Source organism: Macaca nemestrina, chromosome 8 (assembly GCF_043159975.1).
Source record: "Macaca nemestrina isolate mMacNem1 chromosome 8, mMacNem.hap1, whole genome shotgun sequence".
Lineage (NCBI taxonomy): Eukaryota > Metazoa > Chordata > Mammalia > Primates > Cercopithecidae > Macaca > Macaca nemestrina.
Window position 1 is genome coordinate 131,496,971 of NC_092132.1, and position 13,446 is coordinate 131,510,416.

At 41.5% G+C, this 13,446-nt stretch overlaps 1 protein-coding gene across 2 annotated transcripts in view; it reads left to right on the forward strand.

The window, feature by feature from the left end:
* The window catches only part of LOC105482067 (TNF receptor superfamily member 10b), a 53,334-nt gene that overhangs the window by 23,619 nt on the left and 16,269 nt on the right, over positions 1 to 13,446 (forward strand). For both annotated transcript variants that reach the window (XM_011741940.3, XM_011741941.3), the window contains exon 2: positions 4,543 to 4,648. In XM_011741940.3, coding sequence (XP_011740242.2) covers positions 4,543 to 4,648 — 106 coding nt within the window. The remainder of the gene's footprint in view (positions 1 to 4,542; positions 4,649 to 13,446) is intronic.

Genomic DNA, 13,446 nt, shown 5'->3' on the forward strand with positions numbered 1-13,446 from the left:
ACAGTGAGCAAGGGCTCCCTTTTCTTCGTATCCTCACCAACACTAGTTATTGTTCATCTTTTCCATAGTAGCCATTCTGATGGGTATGGAATGATATCTCATTGTGGTTTTAATTTGCACTTCCCTAATGATTCGTTATGTTGAATTTTTTAAAATATATCTATTGACCATTTGTGTGTCTTCTACTGAGAAATGTCTACTCAGGTCCCTTGTCCATTTTGTAAACAGATTATTTATTCTCTTTGAATAGAATTATTTGAGTTCTTTATATATTTTAGATATTAACCCCTTATCAGATGTATGGTATGCAAATATTTTCTCCCCATCTGTAGCTTATTGCTTCACTCTGTTGTTTCATTTGTTGTGCAGAAACCTTTTTTTTTTTTTTTGAGACAGAATTTCACTCTTGTTGCCTAGGCGGGAGTGCAATGGCATGATCTTGGCTCACCACAACCTCCACCTCCCAGGTTCAAGTGATTCTCCTGCCTCAGCCTCCCGAGTAGCTGGGATTACAGGCACACGCCACCATGCCCAGCTAATTTTGTATTTTTAGTAGAGATGGGGTTTCTCCATGTTGATCAGGCTGATCTTGAACTCCTGACCTCAGATTGTGCAGAAACTTTTTATGTTGATATAATTCCATTTGTCTATTTTTGCTTTTGTTGTTTGCACTTTTCAAATCTAAAAAAGTGTTGCCCAGATCAATGTTGTGTAGTCTTAGCCCCTGTGTTTTCTTCTAGTAGTTTAATGGTTTCAGGTCATATATTTAAGTCTTTAATCCATTTTTAGTTGATTTTTGTATATGGTGTAAGATAAGTGTCCAATTTCATTCTTCTGCATATGGATATCCAGCTTTCCTAACACCATTTATTGTGGAGACTTTTTTTCCCATTGTGTATTCTTGTAACTTTTGGCAAAAATCAATTGACCATAGCGATGTGGATTCATTTCTAGGCTGTGTATTTTGTTCCATTGGTCACTGTGTATATTTTCATACCTGTGCCATGCTGTTTTAATTATTATTGCTTTCTAGTATACTTTGAAATTAGGTAGTGTGATGCCTCCTGCTTTGTACTTTTTGCTCATGATTGCCTTGGCTATTTTTTTTTTATGGTTGCATATGAATTTTAGAATTGTTTTCTCTATTTCTGTGAAAAATGATATTGGAATTTTGATAGTGATTACATTGAGTCTATAGATTGCTTTGGATAGTATGGACATTTTAATAATATTAGTTCTTCCAAGTCATGAGCATTTATTTTCATGCATTTGTGTCTCTTTTCACTTATTCGTCTCTTCTATTTTGTTCATCAGTGTTTTATGGTTTTCAATGTACAGGTCTTTCACTTCATTACATTTACTCCTAAGTTTGTTTGTTTTTTTTTTTTTTTGGTCATTGCTCTTAATAGGTTTGTTTTCTTAATGTCTGTTTCATATAGTTCATTATTAATATATGGAAATGCTACTGATTTTCATATGTTGATTTTGTATCCCACAACTTCACTGAATTTGTTTACCATTTCTAACAGTTTTTTGGTGGAGTCTTCAGGGTTTTCTATATATAAGATCATGTCATCAGCAAATAGACAATTTTACTTCTTCCTTTTCTATTTGAATATCTAATAATTCTTTTCTTTTTCTTGCCTAATTGCTCTGGCTATGACTTCCAGTACCATGTTGAAAAGAGGTGGTGACAGTGAGCATCCTTGTGTCGTTCCTGATATTAAAGGAAAAGCTTTCAACTTTTCACTACTGAGTATGATATTAGCTGTAAGCTTGTTGTATAAGGCTTTTTTGTGTTGATACATTCCTTTTACACCTAATTTGTTGAGTGAGAGTTTTTATCATGAAAGAATGTTGTGTTTTGTCAAGTGCTTTTTCTACATCTATTGAGGTGATCATATGGTTTTTGTCCTTCATTTTGTTAAGATGGTATATCACATTTATTGATTTTCATATGTTGAACCATCTTTGCATCCCAGAATAAATTCCATTTTATCATGGTGAATGATTCTTTTAATGAGCTATTGAATTTTGTCTACTAGTATTTTGTTGAAGATTTTTGCATCTGTGTTTATTAGAGATATTGGCCTATAATTTTCTTTTCTTACAGTGTTCTATTCTGGCTTTGGTATCAACGTAATGCAAGCCTTGTACAATAAGTTTGGAAGTATTCCCTCCTCTATAATTTATTTGGGAAAGTTTAGAAAGGACTGGTTTTAGTTCTTGTTTAAATGTTTTGCTGAATTCAGCAGTGAAGCCATCTAGGTCCTGGGTGTTTCTTTGTTGGGAGACTTTTCATTACTGGTTCAATATCCTTAATCATTACTAGTCTGTTCAGATTTTCTATTTCTTCATGATTCAGTATTGGTAGGTTGTATGTGTCTAGAAATTTGTCCATTTCTCCCAGGTGGTTCAATCCTTTGGCATATAATTGTTCATAATATTTTCATATGATCCTTTGCATTTCTGTCCATTGTAATGTGTCTCCTTGTTGTTTTTTTTGTTTGTTTGTTTTTTGTTTTCTTTGAGACAGAGTCTCCCTCTGTTGCCCAGGCTGGAGTGCAGTGGGATGATCTCGGCTTACTGCAACTTTCGCCTCCCAGGTTCAAGTGATTCTCGTGACCCAGCCACCCAAGTAACTGGGATTACAGGTGTGCTCCACCATGCCTGGCTTTTTTTTTTTTTTTTTTTTTTGTATTTTAGTAGAGGTGAGGGTTTGCCATGTTGGCCAGTCCGGTCTCCAACTCCTGGCCTCAAGTGATCCATCTGTCTTGGCCTCCCAAAGTGCTGGGATTACAGGCGTGAGCCACCTCACCTGACCTCCTCATTCATTTTTTATTTGATTTGTCTTCTTTCTTTTGTCTTAGTCTAGTTAAAGGTTTGTTGATTTCATTTCTTTTTTTCAAATAACTAACAGAATTTTGATAGTCTTTTGTATTTTTTTCTAGTATCTATTTTATTTATTTTTGCTCTGATTTTTATTATTTCTTTTGTTCTGCTAACTGTGGGCTTAGTGTATCTTTTTTTCTGTTTCCTTGAGGTATAACATTAAGTCTTGTATTCAAGATCTTTCTTCTTTTTTGATGTAGGCATTTATTGCCATTTCCTCTTAACACTGCTTTTGCTGCATCCCATAAATTTGGTTATGTTATCTTTCCATTTCATTTTCTTAATATATTTTTAAATTTTCCTTTTGATTTCTTCTTTGACACATTGGCTGCTCAAGAGCTTGTTACCATTCAAGTTCTTTGTTCATTTCTTAACCACATTGTTGGCTTGTGGTGGTTGTTGTTGAGTTGGAGTTTTTATATATTTTAGATATTAACCTTTTATCGGATATATAGCTAGTAAATGTTTTCCTCTTCCTGTGGGTTGCCCCTTCACCGTTGATTATCATTTGATGCACAAAAGTTTTTAATTTTTACATAGTGCAATTTATCTATTTTTTTCCTATATTGCTTGTGTTTTGGGGATCACATTCAAGAAATCATTGCCAAATCCAAGGTCATGAAGAATCGTTCCTATGTTTTCTCCTAAGTTTTAGGGTTTTCACTTTTATGTTAGATTTTGGATCCATTTTGAGTTAATTTTTGTATATATGTAAGTTAAAGGTCTGAGGTCATTGTTTTGTGATAAGTCAATATCTAGATTTCCCAAGACCATTTTAAAAAAGATTGTCCTCTCTCAATTAAATGGTCTTGGTACCTTTTCCAAAAATTACTTGATATATATAGTCATGCACCACATAACAACATTTCTGCCAACAACAGACTGGATATATGATGGTGGCTCCAGCAATTATGTAACATACTACACAGGTTTGTAGCCTAGGAGCAAGAGGCTATACCATATAGGCCAGGTGTGTCATAGGCTACACCATCTAGGTTTGTGTAAGCATACTCTCTGATGTTCACACAACACAATCACCTAACAACCCTTTGCTCAGAACAATGTTGATCAATGCATGGCTGTATGTGCAAGTTCATTTCTGGGCTCTCTGATCTAGTCCATTGGTCTATATGTCAGGCACCTTTTAAAATCAGAAGTTCACTATTTAATGTTTGATCCTGTATCCCAATTTTTTAAGTTTGCTGTATTATAACCCCCATTTATAAAAATGTGTATGTGTGCCTGTGTGTCTGTTTGTGTGTGTGTCTGTGTAAGAGAGAGAATGAGAGAAAGAGAGAGAGAATAGGCATACCTATGGAAAAATAGTGGAACTAAATGAAACAAAATATTAATGGATGCTATCTTTAGCTGAGATTATCATGTGTGGTTTGTGTATTCTTCTAAAAACTTTCCTTGCCCACATTTTCTGGAATAAACATGTTTAGAAGAGTTTTTCAAGTGAATGTTACTTGGCCTTCCCTGAAATATGAAGGGACGAACAAACACGAAAGGATGTTTGAGAGGTGAGAGCTGCAAGAAAGATGAGGGTTCTGTTTAGCCTGCGTGCCTGGGGTCAAGGGAATGTGAGTGGATCCTGGGAGGGGTGAGCTCTGGAAGCCACTCACACCCATCCCTGCTTTGTCCCCACAGGTCTCAGCTGACTGTGCTCCAATCACCCGACAATCCCTAGATCCCCAGCGAAGAGCGGCTCCACAACAAAAGAGATCCAGCCCCACAGAGGGATTGTGTCCGCCTGGTATGTTTAAGATGGGTCTCTGATCCTTACCCCTCCTCCCCTTGTCTCCATGAGCTTCCAGTCTGTTTCCTTTGCACTTCCTGGTTCTTTATGCCACAGAGAGGCATTGGGTGCCTCCAGCTCAAGGCTCTGTCCTTCTGGAGCCTTCCTGCTAGGATGGTATCAAGACACACAAATGAATGAGACCGCCAAAGAGACTGATAGGCACCTTGAGGGAGAATTGAGTGGAACAGAGATGGGGCTGGTGAGGCCTCCAGGCAATGGTGACTTTGGGTTGACATCCGGAGGTGGGAACCAGGAAGAGTGCTCCTAGGAGGGTTCCACTGGAACAATTGCCGGGGGTCAGGGGTTGGGGAAGATGGAGCAACGGCAGGGGACTACTGTGGGGAGTGGAGGGTTACGAAGTTAGAGAGACAGGTGGGTTCAAATCCTACAGAGAGGAAGCTGGATTTTATTTCACGAGTGATGGATGTCCCTGCGAAGTTTTCAGCAGAGGGCCACCAGCATTGGATGTGCATCCTGAGTGCCCACTCCTGGATTGAAGCGGAGCAAGACAGGAAGCAGGTGGAGGGCCTTGAGTGTGAGGCGCTCCCCTGGGATGTTATATGGTGCCCTGTAAGGTCATTTGAGCCCTGAGAGATGCAGCAGGAACCTGGCCTGAAGTGTGCTTGACTGCTGTGTTCACCTCGCACTTCTTTCCCTCTTTCCCCCGCGCGGATGAGGTAAGAATTGATTGCTGCATGAAGGTTTCCAGGGCTGGCAAGTGTGGCAAGCAGTGGCTTGTAAAATCCATTTACAAATTTGCATTTCTTTTCCATGACTAAGGGCCACAGGAAAGGCTTGCCTGAGGGCAAACTCTCACATTGCACGCGTGGGCTTGTCAGGAGCAGAGCATGGAGAAGGAAGAACCCAGTGTGAAGCAGACACAAACTCATCTGTAAATGCTCCTATTGCTGTGGTCCAGAGTCAAGACCAGGGAGCAGGACAGGAATGGGAAGAATTCAAGAAGTATTTGGGGTGTGGATGGATGACATGTGGGGAATGAGGACAATCAAGGCACCAAATTCAACCGCTCAGGGTAACTTGGCCTCTGAGGGGACAGTGTGTGGCAGGGTTAGCAGTGCACATTTGGGGACCATAGCACATAGGTGATGCTTGAAGCCTCTGTCTTGAGGGTGTCCTCCTGGAAGAAGCTGTAAATACTGAGAAGGAGGGGCACAACTGAGCCCATTAGGATTTGCAGTTGGAGGCGATAGACCAGGGAGACAGGACTGCAATGGGCTGAGCAGGAGCAGTTGGAGAACTTCCATCCTAGAGGGGAGATGGTCCTTCCAACCACAGGGAGCAGGCCATAGCAAGCATAAAGGACTGAGACGTGGAAACTCCTCGAAATGTGCATTTCTCTTCCTGTGAATGAGGTCAAGAATCTGCTGATGACACAGACACCATTTGTACACGGGTTCTGCTAGGTTTTCTTCACTCCTTGTAAGAGGTTAGGTTTTTTTGTTTGTTTGTTTGTTTGTTTTAATCATTGAGTCACATGAATTCTTACAGATTAGGGAAATTATGCATTGATTGATTGATTGAGATAGGATTTCACTCTGTTGACCAGGCTGGAATGCGGTGGCAGGATCATAGCTCACTGTAGCCTTAACCGCTTGGGCTCAAGCGATCCTCTCACCTCGGCCTTCCAAAGTGTTGGGATTACAGGCGTGAGCCACTGCGCCGGGTCTAAACTTCTAACAAAAATTCCCATATAATGCCAGGCGCGGTGACTTACACCTGTAATCCCAGCACTTTGAGAGACCAAGGTGGGCAAGGAGTTCAAGAACACTTGAGGCCAGGAGTTCGATACCAGCCTGACCAACAAGGCGAAACCCTGTTTCTACTAAAAATACAAACATTAGCTGGGTGTAGTGGCGTGCCTGTAGTCCCAGCTGCTTGGTAGGCTGAGGCAGGAGAATTGCTTGAACCAGGGTAGCAGACGTTGCAGTGAGCTGAGATCACATCATTTCACTTCAGCTTGTGTGACAGAGTAAGACTCTGTCTCAAAAAAAAAAAAAAAAAAAAATTCTCATATATATTTGCAGTCATTTTGTGGTTTTCTATTTTATAATTAAGTCATTGAGCCACCTGGACTTTATTTTGTTGTAAGAGGCAAGTAAGGAAGACACTTTATTATTTTCCAGCCACCTTTTTAGTTGCCCCAACACTGTTATTAAATAATCACATTTTTATCAGTGACATGAATCACTATCATTATGTATGATACTTACATTATGTATGATAATAATGTATCATTATGGTACATTGTTAAGTAAGGTTTGTGTAATTTGGTTTTTTTAGAATGTCTTTCAATATTAATAAAAATAATTCAGGAATCTTGTGGATAGCATATAGATGATTATGGTCTATTTTTTGCTTTTGTTTTACTCACTCTGCCAATCTCTGCCTTTTAATTGCAGAGTTTAAACTATTTTCAGTTAACATAGTTATTGACAAGAAAGGATTTGTTTCTGCTCTTCAGCTATTTGTTTTCTTTATGACTTATATATATTTTGTTCCTCCCTTACCACCTTTTAAAAAAACTTCAGTTTATTTCTTGGCATGTACCATTTTGACTTACTTCTTTTCTTTTCTGCATATTTTAAAATTGATTTTCTTTTTTTCTTAAACATATATTTTCTATATGTATATCTTTAATAAATATATATTTAAATATATACTTATTTTAATATATATCTTAAAGATATGTATGTGTGTATTTATCTTAAACATACATATCTTTTATATATATATATATAGAGAGAGAGAGAGGGTCTGCTCTGTCACTCAGGCTGGAGTGCAGTGTCACGATCTCGGCTCATTGCAGCCTGTGGCTGCTGGGTTTAAGCGTTTTTCCTGCCTCAGCCTCCTGAGGACAAGGAGTAGACACTACGCCTGGATAATTTTTGTATTTTTAGTAGAGATGGGGTTTCACCATGTTGGCCAGGCTGTCTCAAACTCCTGACCTCAAGTGATCCACCTGCCTTGGCCTCCCAAAGTGTTGGGATTACAGGCGTGAACCATGCACCCAGCCAAAAATGTATTTTCTTACTGGTTTCTTGAAGATTACAATTACCTTCTTAAGTATCTAAAAAGGTAGTTTTATAATCCCGGCATAATTTCATTGCAATCCGAATACTGTGCTCCTGCACAGCTCCATCTCTCCAGCTTCCTGTTGTTGCTGTCATAGATCACATCCTTGCACACTGTGTGACCACTGACGTCGATCTTAAGGACATGCATATGTATGGAGCAAGGCTGACTTGTGATGGCTGATTTTACATGTCAACTTGGTTACCCAGATACTTGGCCAAATATTATCCTAGATGTTTCTGTGAAGGTGTTTTTTGTTGTTGTTGTTTTTAGATGGGATTAACGTTTAAATCAGTGGACTTTGAGTCAAGCAGATTACCCCCATAATGTTGGCAGGTCCCATCTAATCAGTTGAAAGCCTCAATAGAAAAAAGACTGACCTCCACCAAGAAAGAGGCTGTTCTGCCAGCAGGCAGCCTTCAGAGCTGAGCTATGACTCTTCTCTGCTGGCCTATCCTGTACCTTTTGAATTTGCCAGCCTCCACAGTTATGTGAACCAATTCCTTAGGATAAATCTCTATCTCTCTAGAGCAGGGGTCCGTGGCCTGTTAGGAACCAGGCCACACAGCAGGAGGTGAACTGTAGATGAGTGAGGATTACCGCCCGAGCTCTGCATGCTGTCAAATCAGCCGCAGCATTAGATGTCATAGGAACGCGAACCCTATTGTGAACTCCGCATTCGAAAGATCTAGGTTGCGCACTCCTTATGAGAATCTAATGCCTGATGATCTGTCACTGTCTCCCATCACCCCCAGATGGGACCATCTAGTTCCAGGAAAACAAACTCAGGGCTCCCACTGATTCTACATTATGGCGAGTTGTATAATTATTTCATTATATGTTACAACGTAATAGTAATAGAAATAAACTGCACAATAATGTAACATGCCTGAATCATCCTGAAACCATCCCCATTCCCCCAACTCCAGTCCGTGGAAAAATTGTCTTTCAGGAAACCAGTCCCTGGTGGCAAAAACGTTGGAGACTCCTGCTCTAGAGAGCCCTGACTAATACAGAATTTTTAAAGATTTGAAATTCTTTTAAACCATACTTAATTTCCAAGTAACGGAAATAATAAGATTGTATTTCCACCTAGCATAATACAGCTATCCTGTATACAACTGAAAACGCACTAACCCTTTCTCCAGAAGAGGATGCAAAGTCCTTGAGTGGTGTTTACTCCTCTCCTTGATACCCTGAAACATAAATACTATAGAGTGAACAATACTTAAATACTATGATATAAATTCAAAATATCTTATGTCAGGTAACAAGGGGATAAGAGAAGGAAGAAAACATAGATATTTGCTTAACATATATTTACACATAAGCACACACATATAACACAATAAGGAAGAAGTACTTATAATGATTACAGTCCTTGTTTCCATAGCTGGTCATGTCATTGTAGCTGGTATTTATAAGAAGCTTCTTTTGCTGTGCATTCTGTATTCCCTGTGCCCTCACTAAGCACCTCAGCTGGTCATGGCTCTATGCCTGGTAGAGTGAACCAACCTTCATTCCTGAAGCCTCCGAGCTATTAGTGGTCCTGCCTTAATTGGGTTGTGGTAGTTTTCCATTGACTTTAATCACAGGGCATGCTAATACTAAGATATGCCCTAAGGAGTCTCCTGTATTCTAGACATCCTCTTCCTTACGTCCATTGTGGAATAACAGTCCAATTTCCCCTTTGATTTCCCCTTTGTGGTCAGAATCAGTCAATCCAGCAAGGAGGGTTTGTGTAACTGGTTTTTGCCTGTTGATTCAGAGGCATGAGGAACCCAAAGTGGCCAAGTAGCAGTCTTAACTTCAAGTTACATGGAAGCATTGTTCTGTCTCCTCATGGAATCATTCCTCCCTCTGAAACTCAGAGCTCTAGCAAAGCATAAAGTCGAGGAACCAGGCAGCAAAAAATTTGCTAACGGGCCACGAAAGGTAATGTGTAGTGGGGCCACTCCTACTTCCTCCCCTAGATTCCTGGACACATGAATCCTAGCAATGGAAGAACCAACCCCCTGTATTGGAGGATAATTCAGAGCATAGACAGCCTCCTGGAGAACCTTGTTGCAGCCCTTCAAGGTACTGCTATCCAGCTGACATTATAAGTGAGTCTTCAAAAGGCCGTATCCCACCATCTTATCAAGCCAGCAGCTTTGAGATGGTGGGAAACATGGTAAGACCAGTACTTCCATGAGCACAGGCCTGTTACAGTGGGCAATGCATGTGCCATCAAGTGAGTCTCTCAATCAGAAGCAATGCTGTGTGAATACCATGACTGTGGATAAGGCATTCTGTGAGTCCACAGAGGATAGTTTTGACAGAAGCATTGCGTGCAGGGAAAGCAAGTCTATGTGCAAAATAAGCTTCTCTTCCAGTAAAAATGCTGCCCCCTCCATGATATACATGGTTCAGTGTAATAATCAACCTGCCACCAGGTAACTGGCAGATTGACCCTCTGAATGGTGCTATCTCAGAGACTCAGTGTTGGCCTCTCCTCCCTGTAGATTGGGCGCTCAGTAGCAGCTGCAGCCAGGTTGGCCTTGGTGAGGGAATTCTGTATTGTTAAGCCCATACATAATCTCCATCCCTGCCACCACGCACACTTTGTTCATGAGCCCATTGAGTGATGACAGGGGTGGCTGGGAAAGAAGCCGACTGGTATCCACAGAACAGGTCATCCTATCCACCTGATTATTAAAATCCTTCCCTGCTAAGATCACTTTTTTATCCATTCAGAGAGGTCTATCCACACACCTCTTCCCCAGACTTCCTTGTTATCAGTTTTCCTTCTGAGTCTCTGACTGTCCAGCCAAATCATTGACCAGAGCTCATGAATCAGTATATAACTGCATGTCTAGCCATTCTTCCCTCTGAGCAAAATGAACAACCAGGTGCACTGCTCAGAGTTCTGCCCAGTGGAGTGATCTTCTTTTTTTTTATTTTTTATTTTTCAGATGTAGTTTCGCTCTTGTTGCCCAGGCTAGAGTGCAATGGCATGGTCTTGGCTCACTGCAACCTCTGCCTCCCGGGTTCAAGCTATTCCCCTGCCTCATCTTCCCAAGTAGCTGAGATTACAGGCATGTGCCCCCATGCTTGGCCAATTTCGTATTTTTAGTAGAGATGGGGTTTTACCATGTTGGCCAGGCTGGTCTCGAACTCCTGACCTCAGGTCATCCGCCCACCTTGGCCTCCCAAAGTGCTGGGATTACAGGCGTGAGCCACTGCACCCCATCTAGAGGATTTCTTTTCACCACTATCCTTCAGGGATGTTCCAAACAGTGGATGTGATGCTGCAAATGTCCGCTTCTAAGTATTACCTGTATGTGGTGCAGAACCATCTGTAAACCTTCTTCTGGTAACTGACCATAGCAAATTTCTCATGAGGCCATAAGTGCAGGTCGGGCAAAAGAAAGTAATATCACAGGAGTGGAGATCATGGGCACTTGGGCCACTTCTTCATGTAACTTTCTTGTGCCTTCAGGGCCTGCTTAAGCCCAATTTTGTATATATACTAATTACATTTGAAAATGGAAATGGAAATTTCAGACTGTATGTGCCCAAACTTATGGCTTGGTAGGCAAAATAACACTCAGTTCACGATAAGCAGTCAGGTCGTAGAGTAATTTGGTGGCCTATGGTTAACATTCAGTCTGCCCTAAGGCCTAGAAACAAGCCAAGAGCTGTTTCTCAAAAGGAGAGTAGTTATCTGCAGAGGATGGCAAGTCTTTGCTCCAAAACCTAAGGGCCTGAGCTGTGGTTGACCTAGAGTGGGCTACCAAAGGTTCAAAACAGTATTGCTGTCTGCCACCAATACTTTAAGCACCATTGGGTCTGCTGGGTCGTATGGCCCAAGTGACAGAAAAATGTCTACGGCAGCCTGGACCTGTGGCAGAGCCTTCTCTTGTTCTGAGCACCACTCAAAACTAGCACATTTTCAGGTCACTTGATAAATAGGCCAAAGCAATACACCCAAATGAGAATTATGTTACCACCAAAATCAAAATAAGCACACTAGGCATTGTGTCATTTTCTTGGTTGTTGGGGGTGGGGGGTGGCAGATACAACAATTTATCTTTTATCTTAGACTATCTTAGAAGAGAAGGAATATGTTTTTTGGTTTTTTTTTTTTTTTTTTTTTTTTTTTGAGGTGGAGTCTTGCTCTGTTGCCCAGGTTGGAGTGCAGTGGTATGACCTTGGCTTACTGCAAGCTCCGCCTCCCGGGTTCATGCTATTCTCCTCCCTCAGCCTCCCTAGTAGCTGGGACTACAGGCGCCCGCCACCTTGCCTGGCTAATTTTTTGTATTTTTAGTAGAGATGGGGTTTCATCGTGTTTGCCAGGATGGTCTCGATCTCCTGACCTCGTGATCTGCCTGCCTCAGCCTCCCAAAGTGTTGGGATTACAGGCGTGAGCCACTGCATCTGGCTGAGAAGGAATATTTTATGCCCCACACCATTCAACAACTAGGAATTTGCTTCCTAGTTGTTGTCCTTCTACTGAGGTAGAAGGCCCTTAAAATTTTGTCAGATTTATTTCCCATTCTCTGACATGCAAATGTGTTACCAGTAAGTCAAGAGTAGTTGCTACTTCTTGCTCATGAGGTTCAATCAGTATAATGTCATCAATGTAATGGATCATCTTGTGTGATGTCTTGTTGAAGGGAAAGACCATCAATAACCCTGCAGGCCAGATGTGGTGGCTCATGCCTGTAATCCCAGCACTTTGGGAGGCCAAGGTGGATGGGTCACTTGAGGCCAGGAGTTCTAGACCAGCCTGGCCAACATGGTGAAACCTCATCTCTACTAAAAATACAAAAATTAGCTGGATGTGGTGGCGCACATGGGTAATCCCAGCTACTTGGGAGGCTAAGGAATGAGAATCGCTTGAACCCAGGAGGTGGAAGTTGCAGTGAGCTGAGATCATGCCACTGTACTCTAGCCTGAGCGACAGAGCAAGACTCTGTCAAAAAAAAAAGAAAAAAGAAAAAAGCAATGCAAACTAAATTATGACATAGGGCTGCAAGTTGATGCATCCCGGAGATAGGATAGTGAAGGTATATTGCTGGCCTTGCCAACTGAAAGCAAACTGCTTCTCTGGGAGTCCTTATTGACAGGTATAAACAACAAAGCATTTGCCAGTTCAATACCTGCATACCAGGTACCAGGGTGACAGGGATGTGGCGATTTGCTCAAACAATGAAACCATATCTGGTACAGCAGTTACAACTGGAATCACGACCTGGTTAAGCTTATGATAATCCACTGTCATTCACCAAGATCCAACTGTCTTTGGCACAAGCCAAATAGGCAAGTTCAGTGGGCATGTGGTGGGAATCGCCACAGATGCATCCTGGATGGTGGTAATGATCTCTGCAATCCCTCCAGGAATGTGGCATTGCTTTTGTTTTTTTGTGCTTTACTGGTGGGGTATCACTTTGTCACGCAGGCTGGAGTGCAGTGGTATAATCAGCACCCACTGCAGCTTGAACTCCTGGGCTCAAGCAATCATCCTGCCTCAGTTTCTTGAGCAGCTAAGACTACAGGCATGTACCATCATACCTGGATAATTTTGTATGTGTATGTACAGATGGAGTCTCACTATGTTGCCCAGGCTGGTCTTAAACCCCTGGCCTCAAGCAATCCTCCTGCCTTGACCTCCCAGT